This window comes from Xylocopa sonorina, chromosome 4 (assembly GCF_050948175.1).
Source record: "Xylocopa sonorina isolate GNS202 chromosome 4, iyXylSono1_principal, whole genome shotgun sequence".
Lineage (NCBI taxonomy): Eukaryota > Metazoa > Arthropoda > Insecta > Hymenoptera > Apidae > Xylocopa > Xylocopa sonorina.
In genome coordinates, this window is record NC_135196.1 from 6,601,534 (window position 1) to 6,623,169 (window position 21,636).

Sequence of the window (21,636 nt, forward strand, 5' to 3'; positions counted from 1 at the left end):
TTTTTCCACCTTTTTTTTTTTAGTTTTATTATTATTCCGACGAAGAGAGGAAAAATGACCGAATAATCTCGTTGTTCGCTGTTTCTGGCGACACTGTTCGTCGCACCGACTGCCTAATGCCAAATCGAAACACAAAGTGGAACGAAATTGTCCAATCGATCGTCTGTTCGGATTAATTCGGAGGAAAAACGTTTGACCCGCGGTCACTCGATACACAAGTGTTAACGAAGAGAGAAATAGATGATAATAACGTCCTTGTTAGACGGTGACTATTTTTATGTTCGGCCAAATGTTAAATCGAACCGGTGAAACTTCTCCCTGCGTCCGTACACGCGTACAAACACGAACAGACGTGCATGTACATATAATATGGAGGATATTTGCTGCATCATTCGAGTATTAAACTTATCATCGTTAACGGATGATAAGGGAAAGCGTGAAGAATGTCGTAAAATTGTACATTTCTTTTTTATTATATATTTTCCTTAATTTAATGAGAGATAATATTTTCCTTTTTTTTTTATATTTTCAAGTTTATAAATATGCACTTGAAAACGCTAGAGTCGTTTATGAAAACAGATCGATGTGCAAATAAAGTCTATGTATATTAGTAATAACGTAAAAAGAGTCTATTAAAAAATCGCCTCTGATTAGTAGCGTGTTAAAAATCAATTAGCGTGTTTTAAACTTTAAAGAGGCACTCGTTTACTTTCGAAAATTCGATTTCAAATCGTTCGAAAAGATCTACCGGAAGTGTGTAATGGAGGTGGACGGTCGTAAGTATGGGGCAAAGTGCGATGCAATAAATATTTCCCGTACTATATCGGCACACGCGAATAATACGCACTCCTTCCCTCCCACGTTCTTTACTAGTCTGCGATTAGTTTGTAACGAGTATCGAATTGTGCGAATCGTAGTCGTACGTTTTTTTTTTTTAATGGCTGAGAGCAATTACCCGTTCGCGCGAACTCCTGGCGAGATGGTTGGGGCTTAAAGGAAAATTGACTTAGCGAGAGGCAGCGTGTACCAATGCGAAGGGGGAATCGTGCGCGCGTCAACGTTTCCGGCTTTCAGATGTGAGAAGGTTGGCTTTGTGCGACGATCCTTTGCGACGCGAGGAAAATGGACGCTGCAAAGAAGAGACTTCTCGCGAGAGTCCATCCTTTCGCTAATTAGAACCGATGAATATACGATTGTTATATCTGTGCTTTCATTTTAAATATCGCTAAATTTTTAAAAAAACATTACTGATTACTAATGTTTTCGTAACATTCACGAAAGACACAAGAAATAATTAATACCACCAGCTTATTAAGCTAAGCGTTCCATACAAAAGCAGAGTTACACGGGTACGCCATCAACGTTTCGAAAAACCGCTTTCAGTCTGTTCTAATTTCGAGAGGAGTGTCGCGGGAAATAGGAGCGCGGGTGGAACGCGAAAATTCCGAACGAAAGGTAGAAACTGTGCCAGCAGGGCATCGGGAACGACGGAAGGCCGACAAAAGGGACGTTGTCGAGCGCACGCGTGTCCAAGCACAGATACACGCGCTATTAACTGCCTCAGCTTCATCGAGTACACGCTGGATCGTTGTTCAGCAATCGAACCTGCCATATGATGTATATATTTCTATACGTGTACACATAAGTATATATATAGACGCTATACATGCTCCCACGATTCGAACGAAGGGTGTGTGACAATGTTGCTTCGCAGTTTTGCACAATGTCGTTGTTCTTCTGTAACGAGCGCGTCGACGACGATGGCCACGCACTCTCCTACCGTGCTGTCGATGCCAAAAAGAGTCGAGAATTGATAAAAAAAAAAAAAAAATTGCTGGAAAACAGTAAAATGGTACTGAAACGCGAGATGTGCGATCAACGAATCGGATTATCGCGTAGGAGACGTGCGTCGACACTGGTCCATCGTATTAAATTCTCTCGTTCGAGAATTAAAAGTAGTTTCTCATGGGATTTTCTGTGCTCGATTCGAAACCAATTCCGCGAGAATTACCTCTGTTGAAATAATAAGTAATTGCGCAAAGGGGTTAACTAAATTCGTATTAAGCGTACTTGGAGACTTCCATAAGAAGCTAATTATAGTTCTCAAACTGCTTCTAAAATCCTTGATTTCGTGTCTGTCTAATCGATGATTCAAACGGATCAGCCGCACTTCCGGTCCCGTAAATGGGCTGCAGGAAGTGCCGCGTAACTGACAATGAGTGTGATCGCAAATGCAAAGACTAAACGTGTCGCGTTCGACGAGTTGTATATGTATTTCACGAGCGTACTCAGTATTGGAACAGAACACATTAAACGAACTGGTTTCTTTCTAAATCTGCATACGGTTAGACATAAGTGTGTAAGCGATATACGTGTCGTAATGTTCCTCGATATTTTTCCTTCTGTTTCATTATTATAATACTATCGTTACTACTTTAATTTCCTTTTATTTCATTTATTTTATCGTTAGTTTATACACGTTCGCCAATAAATGTTGCGTTTTTCAGCCGTCGTCGACTCGTCAAAGTTGTTTAATTAAGTAGCATCGCGAGACAAGGCGTCAGCCTTCTTAGAGGCGTGCGAAAAGAACGTGAAAATGATATGCATACCGGTGACACGTGCTCACCGATCTCACCGTTCGCCTTTTCCTCGAATTCTTCTTCTTTCGCCGTTCGCGTTATCCAACATGGCGTCCGTCGTAGGATCTATTCGTTCGATGAGAACAGCGAACACCACCAGACTCAACAATTGAAGATCGTTCTCGATTCTAGTCAAAACACGCGAAAACGTAGCTCGATGTGGCGTGAAATGAATTTTCAATGGTAAACGGAACCAAAATGGAGGGTGGAGAGGGATGCTATTGCGTCCTTCTAGGATACGTGACCACCTGAAAGTGAAACTGTCAACGAGTAATTCTTTGGAGTGAAATTTATCGCTGCACAGACTCACGTATACCACACACAGGGTGTCCCAGTAATCGTAGCACGACTGCGTGGGAGGTGGCTCTCGCGCGATAATAAATCGAAGCTACGCGATAAAGTTTTTCTAGGTTTCGTTTTTGAGAGAAACAATTTCGAAACTCTGTTGGATACACGTTTCGAGTGGACAGGTCTTTGTGCGCTTTTTTTCAATAGAAACAAAGTCGGATGTGCAAAAACTTTGTTCCACACTATCTGTTTATTTTTATACGAGAATACCACTTCTTGCTTGCCTCTGCCATAATAGCTGGTGCATTCTATGCGCGTACATATTTCTCAATACTTTGTGCATCGGTAAATTTCACACTCGAGAGCAATTCGTGGCGATAATGATACAGCGGCGAAATTTTCCAATCGCGTTTTCGATTTCCCGCGTGAAGGAAAGGTAAGAACGGATCATCAATACGGTGGAACTCCACTTAACTCGGAACGAAACGTTCGTTTTAAAAGGAACGCGTTGATTTCTCCGGCTATCCATCATTTTTCGATGAAATAACTAGAACTCAGGTTCAGATAACTGGACTTGGAGCATGTAGCACTGTACGAACGTCTCAAACCAGCTGTCTAACTGGTTCTATAGCGGCAGCTAAGCGTACTCTTAGGATTAGTATTCGTGGATAGCACTTTCTACTAATTTTCATTCAAATACCCGTCTCTACGTAAAAATCTTCTTCCTCCAAGCGAATTTCAAACCTTTATTTTTCTTCTCTATATAAATTATAGAAAAATCGTCTGTCTTATTCATTTTCTAGATACAATCTAATTTATTTGCCCCAGTTATCTTAAAAGTAGCTTCATCAGTTTCTAGACTAATTCTCTTTTACATTATTTAAATATTGATAGAAGCCAATTACCGTAACAAGAATGGTGTTACATGAAAATGAGTTTTTACGAGGCAATGCTCTATTCGTCTCCTGCAATTCGTTCGTAAAACAAACTCTTCTACCGCGTAACGACGAACCAAGACTTCCACGTAGCATCGCGCTAACTTTCCTCAAGTTACAAACGCAAGTCGAATAATAAGAATTCGTGCAATTAGCAACCATGGCAAGCTCAGCGGTAATTTGGCTTGCTGGAAAGCTCAGCGAAACGTTCGTCGAATGAAAGCATCGAGTAAAATTCGTTTCGACGAACAGAGTCATCGTGCCCTGAGAACGGCGAGCACGTGACACAGGGGATGAAATAATCTGTAAAGTGGTGTCGCTATGATAATATCGTTCTCGTCTGTGTATAGCAAGTTTCAACGTGTGTGTAGACAGGCAGGCCCAAGAGCTCAAAACTTACAATAATTAAACGGAAAAAAAGAGGTAATTAATATATATATATACACACATATAAATATATATATTGAACGCGTGTTTTTTTGGTACCAGCGACTAAAAAGAAATAAATAAATAAAAAAACGAATACAAGAAAATGATGAAAAAAGAAGAGAGAGAGAAAATGGAAAGGAGAAGAAAGATGGATCGGTTAGATGTACGCCGTTCGATTCACACGAGCGTTCTCTTGTAGACATCTTTATTGCGCTTACCACGACCGACGTCTAAACGGTACATGTACATACGATTAACTTGTTATCAGTAACATTAGAGAGTTCAATTAAAAGGGCTGTAAAACGTGACCCGAATGGGGAACCAGGGAGAAATGAGAGTATAAGAAAAGGGTAGAAGAGAGAATCGAAGTAATAGGATTTCCGTTGTGCATCTGTGACAACATTTCCCTCGTCGATCTTTTATTTTACGTTACGTACGTTAATTGAAAAATCGTTTCAAGCTTTTCATTTTAATCGCGAACGAATCACTGGAAGCGTCACGAGGGACATGCGATCAACGGCGAACCGGAAGCGCAGATGGTCCCTCTTTGCTGCAAGCTGTACATTATTACAGTTGCCTCCATTGTGCGAACAATCGTTTAAACCGTGTAGAAAAATAATAGACAGAGAGAAACAGACGTATTCTATGAATTTGTTAAAACGATTCTATACGCGTGTTCGATCGACGAGTGGTATCGTTGAATCGTTCGAGAGTACGTGGCTCTGTTCGCCATTTTCGTGCTCTCCTCGCGAGACGTGAAACGGCTGGTGTACAGGATAATTTGCGTGTACATTATACAGTATAACGTGGATACGCAGACGTACTAATTAGACGGACCTCGTTACCTCGCATATAAATTTCATTCTCTCGCGGCTGAAACGAAATAGAAAGTCTGAGTTTCCCACGTCGCGCGCGACACGTACGCATACATTCGTCTCGTATTTTTTTAAACGCGTGCTTCACGCGGAACGCTGATCATCGCATTCACGTTAAATGGTTACTTAAAAGAGAACAAAAACAAACAAAAAAACATAATGGAAGAAAAGAGAAAGGAGCAGATCGACGAACGAATGGTAGATAAAAGCATCGTATCGCTACGAGGTCCTCGATGATCCTAAGACAAGGATACGAACGCGCGAACACAGTATTCGAGGGAAACCAATTTAAACGGACAGTTTTTCTTTTCTTTTTTTTCTTTTTTTAACGGAAATAAAGAAAATAAACGTGAACACGTAACACGCACGAGGATCGTCACGATTAAATGAGAAACAAGGGAGAACGAGCGAGTGAGAGAGAAAGAGATCGAGCGAAGACAGTGAAAATAAATTTCTAATAAGTGAACCGCTAGCCTTTTTTTAATTCAACTCCCCTATTGTTGATATAATGAACACGAAATACCTATATGTGATACATATTATTATAAACGTAATATTCGGATACAGGATATCATTGTTACTAATCTATAGAATAATTAGAGACGACTTGTGTCCTGGGTGTGACGCGTGGTCGTTTTATACTGTGAACGTTGCGTATCGTTGTACAAAATATTTTATGTGTATGTATATATTATTATGTAATATATATGTGTGTATATATATATGCATACACAGTCAGACAAACCTGTCTGTGTATGCATATGTAGGAGACAATATAAAACGGCAAAAATAATTTGCAATTTTACAATTTATAACAAATATAGAATTGTTCGACTATATATATATATGTATGTATGTATATTCGTATAATTGGATTTCCACAGCATTCTTTCACGACGGAGGAGCAAAAATTAAGATGAATCGTTGTATCGGTGACGAAATTGATCAAATTCCGGTCGCTCGCTGATTTTTTCCTATTTACAGAAGACGTTTCTAATTGCCGGTCACATCTCAGGACACAAGCCTGGTATACAATGTAATTAGAAAATAGAGGAAAACTCGTGGTAACTGTATGTTTAGACGAACGAAGGCAACAATAAGGAGAAGCTACAATATAAACGGATAAAAGTGGAAAAAACTATGTTGTTGATGTTTGTAAGCTTGAAATATAAATGTAACGCAGTTTTCGATATTCTATTGCAATCCCAGCGCACCTGTATTATCCGAACCATTCAACATCTCTTCTTCTTCCACCACATTCTTCTCCTCTTTGCATTTCCATTTCCTCTCTTCTTTATTTTTGTCTTTAAATATTACTACTATTTTTTTTCTCTTTTTTTTCTATTTATTTCCGTTCAACTTTCATCGTGTGTAGAGTTCATGATTGAAAGATATACAGATTGGCACACTTTTCTCTCACTAGTTCAGGAAATTACTATATAGCACCAACTATTACACTCGACTAAGGAGATGCCGATCTTAAATCAGTTTTCCGAAAGAATCGTTCACTTCTACGTCGATGGATCAGTTTTATGCACCCGTGTTTTCTGTTTTGGTCGATTTCCAGAAAGAGAGTCGAATCAATCTCTTGGGAAAACAAACGAACGGTTGTGCGATAAAAATTTAGAGAATTTTAAAAAGCCTCATCCACGGACCAATATAATCGTTTCTCTTTTTATCTGGCATTAAATATAAAAAAAATGTACGTATACAAATCGCCTGTACATTCGTACCTATATATTTTTGTTTTATCAAAATCGATTTGCACTCCACTTAAAAATAGTTGGCCAAATCAATTTCCTTTAAAATAGACGCGCCATTCTTACGCCAGACGCAGTCGTCCATTTTGTCTGATCCTCGTGGAAATGATTTCAGAGTATCGAGTAGGAGAGGCAGAGAAGACAGATAAAGAGAGAAAACTGAGAGACAACACGGAATGTTTAAAGTAAATCTTAATGAAAACATGCGTGTGTAAATGATAACATCTCTTTATATTTTGTATCACGTTTAAAGCTAAATACCGACAACAAATCAAGTAAAATACGCGAGTTACAGAAAAAAGAAACAATTGTTAACAATGATCACAATATTAATTAATCTCTTACAACGTAACACCACGATACATGTACCGCCTTCGTTTTCTCTTGGCTGTTGTTGGCTTTGCACCTCTCGAATCATACAGATGTGATACAAACGGAAATCATCAATATAAATGTATAAGGGATACGTATATATCGGTGAAACTAAAATTCTTCAAACAGAAACTCGGAAACCCTCCCGTTAAATCGAATTTAACTTTCCCATCGATTAGAAATATATAATTCCATACAAATTTCCACTCTGCCTGACTTTATCCTTTAACTTTTGCTGCGATCAGAATTCCATCGAAATATTTCCTACGAAGGTTAGGCAATTCCATCATTCCCAGCGTTTAACAACAATAATTCCATTTTATCGAAAGGGCAATTAAAATGCAGAGGCGAATTTCATTTCTTTCCTTTTAATTTACGAAATGCTATATTTTGTAAATGCATTAACGTCAATGCAGTTCTCGCGATTTGTATGAGAAGATCGTTAGTTTAGTTTTATTGTTATTAGACGCTGACTGCTCGAAGAAACTGCTATTTTCGCAGGGGACATTTCGTATGGAATTGAAATCGTAGTAGAAACATTTGAAATGATAGTAAGCCGGGTAAAGCAGGCTGCATCGTGAGTCGCGGTGCGCGAGCGAAATAAAACCTCGGTTCAACTCCTTCCGGCTCCGTGAAAAGACTTGGGGACACGGTAAGTGACGGAAGACCGTAGTTTTTGTTACACTTGAGAATCTCTACGTTTCTATTATACGCGCGGGTTCACTTGGGGCAGGAAAAATACCCGTTGTCTTTTGATTATCCTTAGAAATGTTGCGGGGAAACAGAAAAGCCACGTGTACCGACGAAAACAGCGTCCGTTTCCTTTTACAAAGGGGCATTTTGATTGCGGCGCGTTTAACAAATCCAAATGAAATACTCCACGATCTGAGAATAGGCACGGCGTATAATTATTCTCGTTTTCAATGAATGAACCTCGTTACTTTTGCGGCACTTGGGTACAGTTTTTATTATTCTCGTATTCACCTGAAAGGTATTTCGTTTTTTTCTTTTTTCCTTGCTCTTTGTTTGCTTGTATTCCGAAACCACACAAGGGAGTCTACAAATAATATAGTATCTCTTTCGAACCTGCCTCTCACGTGTCTTTATCCGACGAAGTCGATGGCGAACGCTTGAGATTCCGCACAATTTAGGAGATCAAGCTAATTATAAGGTATCTCAAGGGTTTCGTGATTCGTTTTTTTTCTTTTTCCCTTTCTTTTTTTTTTTAATCATTTTACGTATCAATATTAGTAAGGACTATACTGGTACTTTACATACCGGTAAATACATAGTAAAACAAGCATATCGTCGAGTTCTACACGGTAAGATTCTTTCTTCGATGCGCGTTGCTTCCAAGACTCTCGGAATAGTAACGATGCGACGTAATGTTTAACGATACATTTATAAAACGAATTACGAATTGTTGATAGATTTCTTAAGCTTAGACTTGTGTATAATATTTGTATATTATATTCGATAAAGAGATTGGTAGTAGCTACGAAAACGATAAGTGTAATCATCGATTTATACGATTCAGTAGAAGCATAAAGATTCTGACTAGTAAGATTGAAAAAATGCGAATTTCAATTTGAATTTCACCGTACAATTCCGTTGATATATATAATATCTCTTAGGCAATTATTAATTCGTTAATCACCTACGTATAAGATAGTAAAGGCTTTGAAGACTGTGGTTTATATACAAAAATGATATGTAATAAATCCGAAAGTAAATTGATCATTTTATTTTGAATAAATAAAGACTCCTTAGTTTGCGTGAGTTGTAAGTCTAATACCTCGTATATATATATATGTATATATATATGTATTGAATATTATACGTATCATAATATTTGTTAATCGTCGTAATAATTTACTCCGTATCTTAAAAGCAATGCGCCCAATCAGATACAACACACGAACATTAAGTTGTATTGCCTGAAATGCAATTGCGAGACTCTTGCTAAAGGGTTTTCTTAGTCTTTATTCGTAATGACAACACAAAATGAAAGTCCATAATTATCGATAAAAAAATAAAAAAAAAAAAACTACGATTCCCTCGCTAAATAAATATACTTATATCATTTCGTTCCGGCTAGTGTTACGATTCCGATAAATCCTAGCTATTACACTTAGATATTTAATATTATGCAGATATTTTTTATAGACTTCTTTTCATTTCCCTCCACGTTTGTCTTTTCCCACGCACGTGTACATGCCCATTTCTATTCTTTTTCCTCCTTTCTCCTGACCAATATTAAAGGAGTCTGATGCGTCGAAACAAGTAAAGAATCTTTCAAATCATTCTCGCGTGCATGTAAGTCGAACATACGTTAATAAATCATTATTTACATTGCGTGTCGGACCTTGTTGAATGATATATCGCCCGCTGGTTACATCTAATAACGGATACGGGAATCGCGGCTGATCCCCGTCGGATCAAAATGACAAAAAAAATGCATTGCGAGTTGAAACGTACGGTTACTTAAAAGCGTTCATGATTTCACAAGTAATTAAATTTCTGTAGCAGCTGTGCAAACGTTATGCCTTTGAATATTTACCATATACCATGTAACGTGGATACAGTAATTGTTATAGTAGTAATTTCGGTTCTTTCGCACGTGATATATCAATTACCTACAATTCTTGTATACACGATCTTATATGTACGGGTGCAACGCCAGTGCCCTACCGCGCAAACCTCTCTGCCCGCCAACTCCTCCCTTTGGTATCACGTATCCACCTGCGTGTCTGGCTGTTCCTTCCTCCTCCAAGTTGCCGTTGCTCTCGATTAGGTCGCGCAACGGCCAACAAGCTAAGTGACGCGATTTTCCGTGACGCGCCAAGACATGATATCCTTGTCTGAGGAAACGAATACAAATGTATGTTTAAAGTTGGTCGATCTAAGACCCTGGTCTTCCATAACGTCGCGCAGTTGTTACTTTGATCTAACGTCGAACATTCAAGATAAAGTATCAAGATTTGGTTAAAGGTTAGGTTAGTCGTTCACGTTTAGAACTGACGAGGTTACTTGCAATAATTGGGATGATTTTTTAAATTTAGTAAATATATCCAGTAACAACTGCGCTCCAAGTATGTTTTCTTTGTATTGAAATGAGTAATATGGAAGAGACTGAGACGTACCTAGATGAAATTAGACCGACAAGTAATGCCCAATGGGCTTTATGGCCTCTTTTTAAGCATGGAGCATGATTGAAATCGGAATCGTATGGAATTAATACCATTGCACCGTGAGCTAAAGCATGTGTCAATGTATCTGGGCATTGTTGTAAATCTACTAAGATATCCGGTCTGTGGTCAGGTAAATATTCAGCTGCCAATGTACCCATAAAATCAACACTGTACACTTCTCCGTGTTGTGTGAAACCCCTAACACGAGCCTCGGCTAAGAGTTGACTCACGGAGACTGGCTTTGTATATTCTTGTGATGCCATAGCAAGTGCCACTAAACCGCATCTGTTGCATAGTAATACATTATTGTTAACATTTATGATCTGATCACATTTTAGTTCTAGCAGTAAATTAAAAAATGAAACTTACTGTGGCCCGTCTTGCAGAATTGGTTCGACTTGACAAAAATACGTCACTTCAGCATCCTTCAGCTCATTTCGCGATATCAGCTTTTCAATTTCTGCTTCTGCAGATGTAAGGGTAATTTTAGCCCAAGGCGGCAGGGAGTCTGCATCGCTCACTTCGGTTTTCTCACACATAGGTGCCTCTGGCAAACTTGATAAAGGTGGAGGTGGTGCTGGCATTTTTCAGTAATAAATACAATACGAACAGCTACTTTGTTCGGTTAACAAATACCTGGTCGCTTGTTAAGGTAAAACGACAATCGCTTTCACAACTACGAAATCATGCACCTACACTTCAGTATTTTCAATTTGAATATTGCCATCTCTCAGTGGTATTCTTTCCGCTCACTGGAAAGTTTTACAGTGTCGATTGCTCATTGTAAATGCACCGTCAGAGAATCTTCCGGATGTCCAAGCTGAAATGTCAATGAGAAAACAGAGCATACGATCTGTAATGTGCAATCACGAACAGTAACTAAGGTAAATTATATTCGAGACATTTAAAAAATGCGAAACTCCGTACGTCCGAGTGTTAATAATTGCTCAGTGTCACAGTCGTTGGAAAAATGCAACAGAACGGGGAAAAAGAAAACGAGAACATGCGAACACCGTGTTGGTACTGTCGCCTTTATCCATTAATCATTTAACCTTGAGGAATATGTTACACGGTATTCGTCATCGTCGCGGTGGACGTGAAATCGTGAAAATTCCGAAGGATATCGTCGGATGCGAGCATTTCCGTAAAATCGATTAGGTTGCGCGACAACTCACAGCGATTTTTCTAGCCCACTCTAAAATATCCTACTTCATACTTCAGAAGGCCTTTAACGCGAGACAACGTCTTGCTGCGAAAATTCTAATGGCAGCACGTCGCGCGATCGACGTTGGATGGAATTAGCCGTTGGCGACGATATACGTGTCGGCTGACGATTACCGATCCAACGCAGTACGATTGCCGAACGCGACAGATTTAATTCGGATCGGATAATCAATCGAACGGTCGGTATTTACTTATCGTACCTAAAATGCAAGTGAATCGCTGCAGCACGATTTTGACGTTTGCACGTCCCCCTTTATACACGCTGTGACTCATGCACATACATTATGTAATTCTTCGGGTAGAAATAAGAATTAACACTCGGGAGCATTGACGTGACGATATCGAGGGTACGCCAGGACGCACGAGAATTCCCGATTGAACAATTAGAACTCCCCCGATACGGCTACAATTTTAATCCTCTTCCCCGAGAGAGTTCTCAGGCTGGCATAGCGCACTTTGCCTTATTCGCAGGCGTATGTCACGATATACAGTCTGATAAGAAATTTCTCGTACGTGCTGCAGCTACGAAGATGATTCACCAGTTTAGGCAAGTGCATTGTTTGCAAGAACCCTAGCCTCGGGAAATATATTGTTTATCTCTCTTCACTCCGGCTCGAACTGAAACAGGTGCGGGGATTTCGGTACGTATCGCACGAGAGGCCGCACTCCTCACGCTGCCCTGTCATGGATAAAAGGCTTCCGTGCGATTTTGATAGTACTACGAGATCTGATTGGACGCCTCGTTTCGAACCGGCCAATCGTTGACCGCCACTCAGAACGCGTTGCGCGATTCGATCTATCGATACACCGCGTCTCGCCCTCGAACGAGAATGGAACGTATCGCGAAATTTAAACGATGACACTGTAGCTGATGGCTGAAAGATTGAATGAGATTGAAGTAACTGCAATTTTCTGGACTTGAATGGTAATATTGGATTTGGAATTCTCTGTACTGTTATATACTCTATTTGTTTTTTGCTTATTCGCGTTTGAATTTTGTTGTTTATGGCAGAAAAGAAGCGTAATCGATATGAATCTTAGAACATAGTAGACTAGAAGTTTGTATCTAACAAATGCTTTTATATTTGAGTCATCACCTTTTCTCTCGCGCTGTGATAATTGATGGAAGGTACAAAGGATACTTATTGTTCTATTTTTTTCCCCAACAATGCAACTTTATCACAGTATGAGCACTGTAATGTTACGTGCGCCGCGTGACATCACTTCCATAGCCATCTACGTCCGCATTCATCGACGGTTGTGATGGCACGCGGTGACAGCACTCTTTGAGGCACTAGCTTAGTTATATATTCATTCATCAGCAGTTCTTCAGTAGTTTACTTCGCGTTAATTATGTGCGACCAGTTTGAGCACTCTCCACAGAGATGGAGCCAGGAGTTCAAGAGCAGGGTCCGAAATATCTGTCTCACTCTTTCCTATAGCTTTCGTATATATCTTTCTCTCCCGTATCTCTAAAGCGGGAAATATACAAGCAATTATAAGTTTAAGTTTCGACTGAATTGCAAATGACTTAAATCTACGCACGTAGTCCTTAGCATGATATCGTTTTTGAGAAATTAATTAGTTTCTCAAAAACGTTACCAAGTACCCAGGTCCACCAACGGGGAGGTGACTACGCAAGGACCCATCCCTAATTTCCCTAATCCCATCCACCCTCCATTACATTCATGTGTTCTCGGTACAGAAGGTACCGAGGACTGACTCTACTTGTAAATTTCAAACGACCAGAATCCATAATGCATTCTCCAAAATCTAACATAGATTTTAGAGATTGCAGTATGGACTTTACGAGAGGGATGATTAGAAATGCCATTATCTTACCAAAAGTGAAATTCGTAAAGTGAATCTACTGACACTTTAACAAAATTAAAGTGTTCTACGGTACTATATTTAAGACGATGACAAAATTAAGTTAAGTTAAAGTTAAGAAAAGAGACTAATTTCAACTAAGAATTGAGATAAAATTCGCGACGCGATAAAAACGAACAAGTACCAAATAAACCTGCGTTAGATTCTCGCGAGAGCATTCTAACCCGATGCTTCAGCACTAGTCACTAGGCGAAGCGTACCCGACGCGAATCGCGAACAGTTTATGTCACGTCTTACGACGAAACAGCTGATACCACGCTCTCCCCAATGGTGAATGCGGGTACCATCAAGAATTCAGCGAGACTTAGCATTAGGACGCATTGCCCAACGACAAGAACGAACTTCGTAGACCGCCCCAAACCGTCTTACAGCAGGTCCGAAGACCCCAGCGGCACGGGGTAGGAGCTACTCGGAACGAACCCGCGTGAGCGCGTCCAATGTACTAAGCCTATACCCAAGTCGAGTACCCAACGGGCGTACCAATCGACAAGGGCTGCGAAATCTCAATGGGCTCCGAAAACCACATCAGTTTGATTGAGTATCGACTATTTCGCTGCGTGGCGATGGAAGACGAAATCTCGAACTAATAGAAAAGAAAAGAAACGAAAAGCTACGTGAATCGATTTCACGCAGTAGAAACTTAGAATGCTCAAGGGAGAATGTAACGCATGCTTATCGGTACTGGCTAAACGCGATTATAGAAATGGCTATTTCTCACTTTGGATAAGAAAATGGATTTCTTTACAATTTTGTTACAATTAGTTACAATTAAATTACTTAAATCTAAGTGCTTATGACTAAGGACGCACGCATCCCACGGCGATCCAACGGCAATACAGCGGTGATCCAGCTGTGATCCAACGTCGAACGTAGAAATTGAGATGAAGAGAGAACGAAAAAAGCTTTCATTGATTATAATTTCAGATTATCTGTTCACGTGAAACAATTAGAAAGAATCTTGGAAAAGGTGGAACTCCAACGCTGTATTCAGTAGAAATGTAATTTTCTCGTTTCCAAATATAAAAAGAATAGTGAAACTGCTTCAGGATCACAGAATCGATGAATATGAAATCATTGATCAACCCCCAGGATGATTGAAAGAAACTTAGAAGTGCAGAAATTAAAATAAAGCAGAGATTAAGTGGACTTCCAATCATCAAACAACCCTCCGTCGAGAACAAACATTACAGAGAAATAGAAATTACTGTAGATCTTGCAGTATTAAACCTCCCCAAAAAATAATAAGAATACAACCCAATGAACTGATTAACATTAACCATGATTATACTCGATTGACAGAAATTAGGGAAGTCAGGATAGAAGGGATTCAGGTTATACAATTATAAAATTATATTATGTGATTGTACAGATATGTTTGTTAAAATTAACTTAAACTATTTGCAATCCAACTTAAAGTTTCAAAGCCCTGAAAAGGACTTGAAAGATTTAAATTGTACTGCAAAGGACTCGATACTAAAAGTACCAGTGATTAAATTATTCTAATCTACTACAAAATTAATGAAATAAGAGTTGAATAACGAAATGAATAAATGAAATAATAAAAGTAAATCTATGAAATCTTTATACAAGATAAAAGTTATAAATCGTGATCTTTTAACTGGTTCTGATACTTCTAGTATCGAGTTCACAATTGTACTTATATCTACGTGCGTAGTCCTTAGCATGATATCGTTTTCGAGAGACCGGTCTCTCGAAGACGTTACCAAGGGCCCAGGCCCACCCCGTGGAGGTGACTACGCAGGGACCCAATAATCGAATTTCAATTTCAGTATAGTTCAACACCGAATTAATTTTATAAAATCGAATAATCCTTTTAAGATAACTATTTAGTATAAGATATACTTGAAATTAATGATAACAAAGTTCTATGTGTTGAAATTATAGTATTTAGAATTTCAAATAATTAAAATTTATTGTGAATTGGTAGGTATAAAAGCCTCCACGTCATTCATCTCTTAAAATAGTAATTACACCCACAACAAACTATTTGAATCTTAAAATTGTTCACTCACCCTCCACCAGTTCTACTGCTCCAGACGCCTCCACCATATGCACCTCCACCCTTGGCTTGTCCACCAGAAGCACCTCCACCTTTGGCTTGTCCACCAGAAGCGCCTCCACCCTTGGCTTGTTCACAAGAAGCGCCTCCACCCTTGGCTTGTTCATCAGAAGCGCCTCCACCCTTAGCTTGTTCACCAGAAGCGCCTCCACCCTTGGCTTGTCCACCAGAAGCGCCTCCACCCTTGGCTTGTTCACCAGAAGCGCCTCCACCCTTAACTTGTCCACCAGAAGCGCCTCCACCCTTGGCTTGTCCATCAGAAGCGCCTCCACCCTTGGCTTGTCTACCAGAAGCGCCTCCACCCTTGGCTTGTCCACCAGAAGTATCTCCACCAGTAACTCCTTCACGTTTAGTTAGAGACACCCCCACCCAACCATAGACCCTTCAGCCTTGACGTTCAGGCACATAAAGAACTTGTGCTGGGGACTGCACGGTCTTTTATACCCCTCCCAATCTGTGCCTCCCACCCCTCATTCGTTGACGCAATCACATTATTATGCTATAACAGTTCGTGGTTGATTAATTTTGATATATTTCTTTTAAATTTATGCTCTTAACAATTTAATGCAGTAGTTTATATATTATATACAACTATCCATATATTTTACACATATTGAAGTTACATATATACTATTCTAAATAATATTTTAATTAAGGCTCATCTCTAAAATCTTAATCCCATCCACCTTTTATTACATCTATGTATTCTCTATGTGTTCTCATAAGCTATCGTTAAGATATTTTGAATGGTCCTCCAGTCACAACACGGTCCTCCACTTACCCCATACATTTATGGAGTATATACATGCATTTAGCTATATACCTTAATAGTATATAAAATTGTACATAAATTCCATTTAAATTAGATGTACATATATGCTCTTATAACATAATTATTCGTCGAAAATGATCGAGTTATTAGTAATTATCGAGATTTTTTAAGCGAAAATTTGCTGTTTGACTTAATTATTGTTAAAATTTAGTACATATCTTTTATATATCGTATAAAATTGTGTTTCGAATGTTGTAGATGTTAAAGTAAGAAACAAAAGCTTGAAGGCTACCTGAATTTATAATTTTTCCGTAAATTCCCACAAAAGGAAAAGGAGGATTTATTGCAATAATTTCGTTTGTACGATAAGAATTCGAGTATTTCAGTATATAATGTACTGCAATATTCACAATTAACATCATATAGTTAATATTTCTTCCTTCGGATAGTTGCATTTCGCCTCGAAAGAAATTTATTGCAATAATTTCGTTTGTACGACAAGAATTCGAATATTTCAGTACATAATGTACTGCAATATTCACAATTAACATCATATAGTTAATATTTCTTCCTTCGGATAGTTGCATTTCGCCTCGAAAGAAATTTATTGCAATAATTTCGTTTGTACGACAAGAATTCGAATATTTCAGTACATAATGTACTGCAATATTCACAATTAACATTATATAGATAATAAAATAATATGTAGAGTGTAAAATTATATGTTAGACGTATTCTATACTATATACATAGAACAATACTTCTGTGCAAATTATCTAGGACAATGTATACCATAACATAACAGTGCATACTTTTCTCAGAAAATACGCACGAGAATTTTCCTGGAACTCACAATTTCGAGACGTGTCTTCTGTTGTAGATTTTCAATTAGCTGATTTGTTTACAGTTGAAGCAGATATCGAAATACCAAGGCCACGAAATCAAACGTAAAATCGTAGTTGGAGAACTACGTTCGAGCGCCTTCGGCCTCGTTCGAACGTCTTCGCGCTCGTTCGGTCGCTTCCGGTGCGTGCGAGAGTGGCACGAGCAGTCAGTTCGTGTCGACTTCGACTGGTGGTAAGACGTGTTGTCCGCTGCTGTCGATATAACTTTTCGAATGACGCTTCTATTTTCGAGGTACGTTCACAAGCTTGCTTATCGACTACGTAGTATTCTTAATTAATATTCTATTACACTTTTGTTCTATTATAAACGTTGTTTAATCATTGTACATTTGATTAATTATTTATTGAACATTATCATTAGGAATATGAATTTATCTTTGAATTTTCTTTCCGCTTTTCCTTTTATTACGCGTTTCATTGTTCGTAGTTGTCCATAGACTTTGCTTGTACTTTGAAAATATGATTTATGAACTCATTTATTATAAAATGTTAATATAACTAGTTATTCCTTTGTATATTTGTTCTAATTGTTTTGTTTCGTTCTGTTACAGATTTTTAACCAGTTACATTTAATAAACAATGGATATACTGAACGTTTAACGTATTGTATAAATTTATATTACGTTTTTATTAATCGTTTGGTAGTATTTGATATATAAATCGTGATGAACACATGATGCATGTAACAAGTAATGATTTATTTGTTTAATAATTAGTTTTGCAAGCAGTTTCAAATATTTACAACATATGATATAGTTCGTTCATTAGGAATATTAAATATGCTTTTAATTTCGATTTAAAATAATTGTAATAGAATTTTTATACAGCAGTTATGAATACTTCATGTGTTCGTAAATAGTTTATAATACTTGAATATATTTTGCAATATATTCAAACTTTATAATCTATTTCATTTATATACACATATTTTTACATAACGTATGATCCATAATCATAATCTATAGTCTATTTTATATATATTTATATAAACTGACTAATTAGGAATACTTAATACGCTTTAACTTCTGATACCAAATAAACATAATAGATTATTTATAGATCAATCATGAATTTTTAGTGGGTTCATAAATAGTTTATAATATTTAGATATATTTTACAATATATTTAAACTTTATAATCTATTTTACTTATAAATACATATTTATCTATGCATAGTTCGATAATTTAGATAGAATAGAATAAAAAGGTAGAATAGAAAGTAATATTTTTTAAGACAAACGCTCGATTAGGAAAGATGAAGAATAATACCAAAGTAAATTGTGTGTTGTTTTTATTTACCCCTTGTTCCCCCAATAAGAATGTTTTTCTTCCAGAAACCTTTGATGACCGCGCGCAATGCGGTCGGTAGAATCAGTGTTTGCTACGATAAATAGTTTCAGTATTTTTTAGAGCACAGTTGCTCTAATTTTAATTATATTTTTTTTTTTATAATATTCATACGCGAAAGTAGAGTCAGTGTTTGCTTCGAAAATGGCAATAATATTATAGACTTTTATTTATATATTTTTTTTTTAAACTGATGCCACGGTATTAGAGTCACATTGCTGCCTACCTAAAGGATCTAACTGTGCTTCAAAAGCCAAAAATGTAAGTATCTTTCGTACTTTATTTACAATTCCAAATTTGTTAAACTTTTGATCTTTTTAATCATTAAATTAACATAATTGCGGTTAGTTTATTGTAAGCAGTCATGAAATGAATCACAATGAAGTAAATTAATAATTGAAAATACTAATACGAACTTTAAAAGACCAAATTATAATAATATGGTTTCTATTTAAGATTTTCAACTACGTCTACGATGGATTCATCTACCACTTCTACCCTGACGACAACGTTTATGATGTTCTCCTAGAGGTAAGTAATACTTCTTAACATTTATTCTTAACTGATTGATTGTGTGGTAACATGAATTTTAATTTACAATATGACTTTCTTCAGGCATTTGCCATATCTTCGATGACATCACTAAGGCAGCAGCAGCAACAGCAGCAGTTTCTCCAAACATCAGCAGCATCCCCGATGACTTCCTCCAGACATCTCTGATGACTTCTTCCAGACATCAGCAGCATCATCGATCTACGGTCTGTGAGTTGCATGCATTTAAGTTCCTCTGGTCACTCAATCATGTCGCAGGACGAAAGGTTCAAATCGGCACGAGTGACTGGTTGTAATTACGTAGAATTTCTTTGATGAGCATAGTGACCATGGATATATAATTATATCCATGAGTAGTAACATTTATTTTGTGTGTTATTTATTAGATCAGGCTAGGTCTTCTTGCACTTCGCGTTTTTAAATGTCATAATGTAATAGTAGAAATACTGATAATTATTAAATAATTAAATACCAGTATTATAATAATTATGATTCATCCACACATAATCAGTATATTTAGAAAGTTTAAAACGAAGTAATATATTAGACACGAATATGTATAAAAGTGATATATTCTTATGAATATTAATAATTATGTACATATATGAATGTATATAGCTACAATTTATTCTTATGAATAAGTAAGTAAAATATATTACAACTGTTTTGTTGTAGTAGTGCATAGTGGAGAAGTCGGATACCCTTCGACTTCGTCTCTGCAATAATTATAATCATTGTGTAATAATGTTGGTGTGGATATTGTAAATTGAATGTATAAAGTATATCATATATATGATGAATATCATATATATGGAATATATTGTTAATGTATAGTATAGCTTAGTAATTAGTTGTAATTAAAGCTTATTTGCTTGATTGCCGAAACAATGTTGTATTAAATGTGCAAGAGGACATTTTGCATCGAGTAGATTTTGAAATCAAAGCATCGAGCTTGAATATTATTTTCATATTTTCGAATGATTGCTTTGATGACGAGATCGCTCGAAATTAGTACATTTCTTGTAGATTTAAATTCAATTCTCTAGTTATATTACATTGAATACTGATCGACGCAACGATAGAGACGCTTACCAATTCCTTCTATCATTACAATGTACGGAATGTAAAATAATTGATTTTAAATTTAATGTTAGTTTCGAATTTAACTATGATTTTAAATTTAATTGCAATTTAAAGTTTAACTATAACTTTAAATTTACTTTTAATTTAAAATTTAACTACAATCTGAAGTATAACATTGGATTTAAATTTAATTATCCTTGTCAGTCAATAAATGAACTTTACGTTCATTGTCGAGTAGCGAAGTGTTCCCACTATAGCGTCCCAGTATTGGCCTCTACCCCGTTGCGTAAGGCCCTTGGTTATTCCAAAAGGCAGACGGGGTAGTCCGTCACCCCCACCGAGGGCATCGGTAGTGGTGGACTGCGTACTTAGATTACTGCACTGGGTTCACTGCCGGCTGATTGGGCGTATCCCAATCCCTGCCTCAAGGAGAGGTCGTGCCTGGGTGTCACCGTAGGCACCTGGTCACGTTAAACATTTCGCGGACGTGAAAATACGTCAACTGGTACTGGTGGCTGTAGTAGTAACTTCTTATGGGTTTGCTTTGCCTGTTTTTAAGATCACATGGGAGGAAGGGTACGTTTCGACGGAAGTAATACATCGCAAAGGATGTCGATCATTTTTTAGAGTGAAGAATCCTTCACTTTGTTCGCGTCACGCCGCGCTTTTAACTCTATTCTACACATTATAATGTTATAATGAATTGTCAAGCTTCTTTCTCATTTCTCGATCAGTATTTAATAATTGATAGTTAGTTACTCCACTGCACAGAGCATTTCTAGCTTCGAGTTCGGTTAGTTTGTTAGTTGTCGCTATAGCGTCCCAGTATGGGCGCCCTGCCCCGTCCGTAAGGCCCTCGGCTATTCCGAAGGGCAGACGGGGGAGCCCGCCACCCTCACCAAGGGTATTGGTAGCTGCGGATCTCGCTTAGGGGTTCGTGGCGTGCTGATTGAGCGTATCTCAATTCCTGCCTCAAGGGAGGTCGTGTCTGGGATGTTACTCGATTACATTCTGGTCACGTTAACTATTTTCGCGGACGCGAAAATGCGTCAACCACGCTGGTGGCTATAGCAGTTGAGTACGTTTGTTAAATTTATAAAACTCTGTGCAGCGTAATAACTATCGATGAATAATTTTTCACAAAGCGCTAATCAGTATATTTAGATCAGGATTTTCAGGTTTAATCCCGTGTTCATTGCCAGGACCCCATTCACGTGCCCAGGTGCTACTTGGGTGGGGAAAAGGCGATGGGCACGATGATTGTGTAATAAATAATATGTGTTTTTTTCGCGGC

General features: G+C 37.8%; 1 protein-coding gene across 4 annotated transcripts; it reads right to left on the minus strand.

The window, feature by feature from the left end:
* Positions 1-7,138: 7,138 nt before the first annotated feature.
* On the minus strand, positions 7,139-12,380 carry LOC143423250 (actin maturation protease). 4 transcript variants are annotated; one of them, XM_076894438.1, is made up of 5 exons: positions 11,914-12,345; positions 11,126-11,309; positions 10,859-11,044; positions 10,442-10,774; positions 7,139-10,159 (listed from the first exon to the last, which is right to left on the minus strand). In XM_076894438.1, exons 3-5 carry the CDS (start codon positions 11,026-11,028, stop codon positions 9,958-9,960), a joined length of 705 nt encoding a protein of 234 aa, XP_076750553.1. In that variant the 5' UTR covers positions 11,029-11,044; positions 11,126-11,309; positions 11,914-12,345; the 3' UTR covers positions 7,139-9,957. The 4 variants fall into 4 exon arrangements, with proteins under 4 accessions (XP_076750553.1, XP_076750550.1, XP_076750549.1 ...); XM_076894435.1 differs by having other exon boundaries at positions 10,859-11,309; positions 12,227-12,380; XM_076894434.1 differs by having other exon boundaries at positions 10,859-11,309; positions 11,914-12,344.
* Between the last annotated feature and the right edge of the window lie 9,256 nt (positions 12,381-21,636).

Excerpts from the sequence above, each read along its gene's own strand:
- LOC143423250 (XM_076894435.1), bottom strand. The coding sequence starts at position 11,073 with ATGCCAGCACCACCTCCACCTTTATCAAGTTTGCCAGAGGCACCTATG. Across the intron at positions 10,775-10,858 it reads ATTCTGCAAGACGGGCCACA|ATGCGGTTTAGTGGCACTTG; the intron begins GTAAGTTTCATT and ends ACTATGCAACAG. Across the intron at positions 10,160-10,441 it reads GTCGGTCTAATTTCATCTAG|ACAAGGATATCATGTCTTGG; the intron begins GTACGTCTCAGT and ends TCGTTTCCTCAG.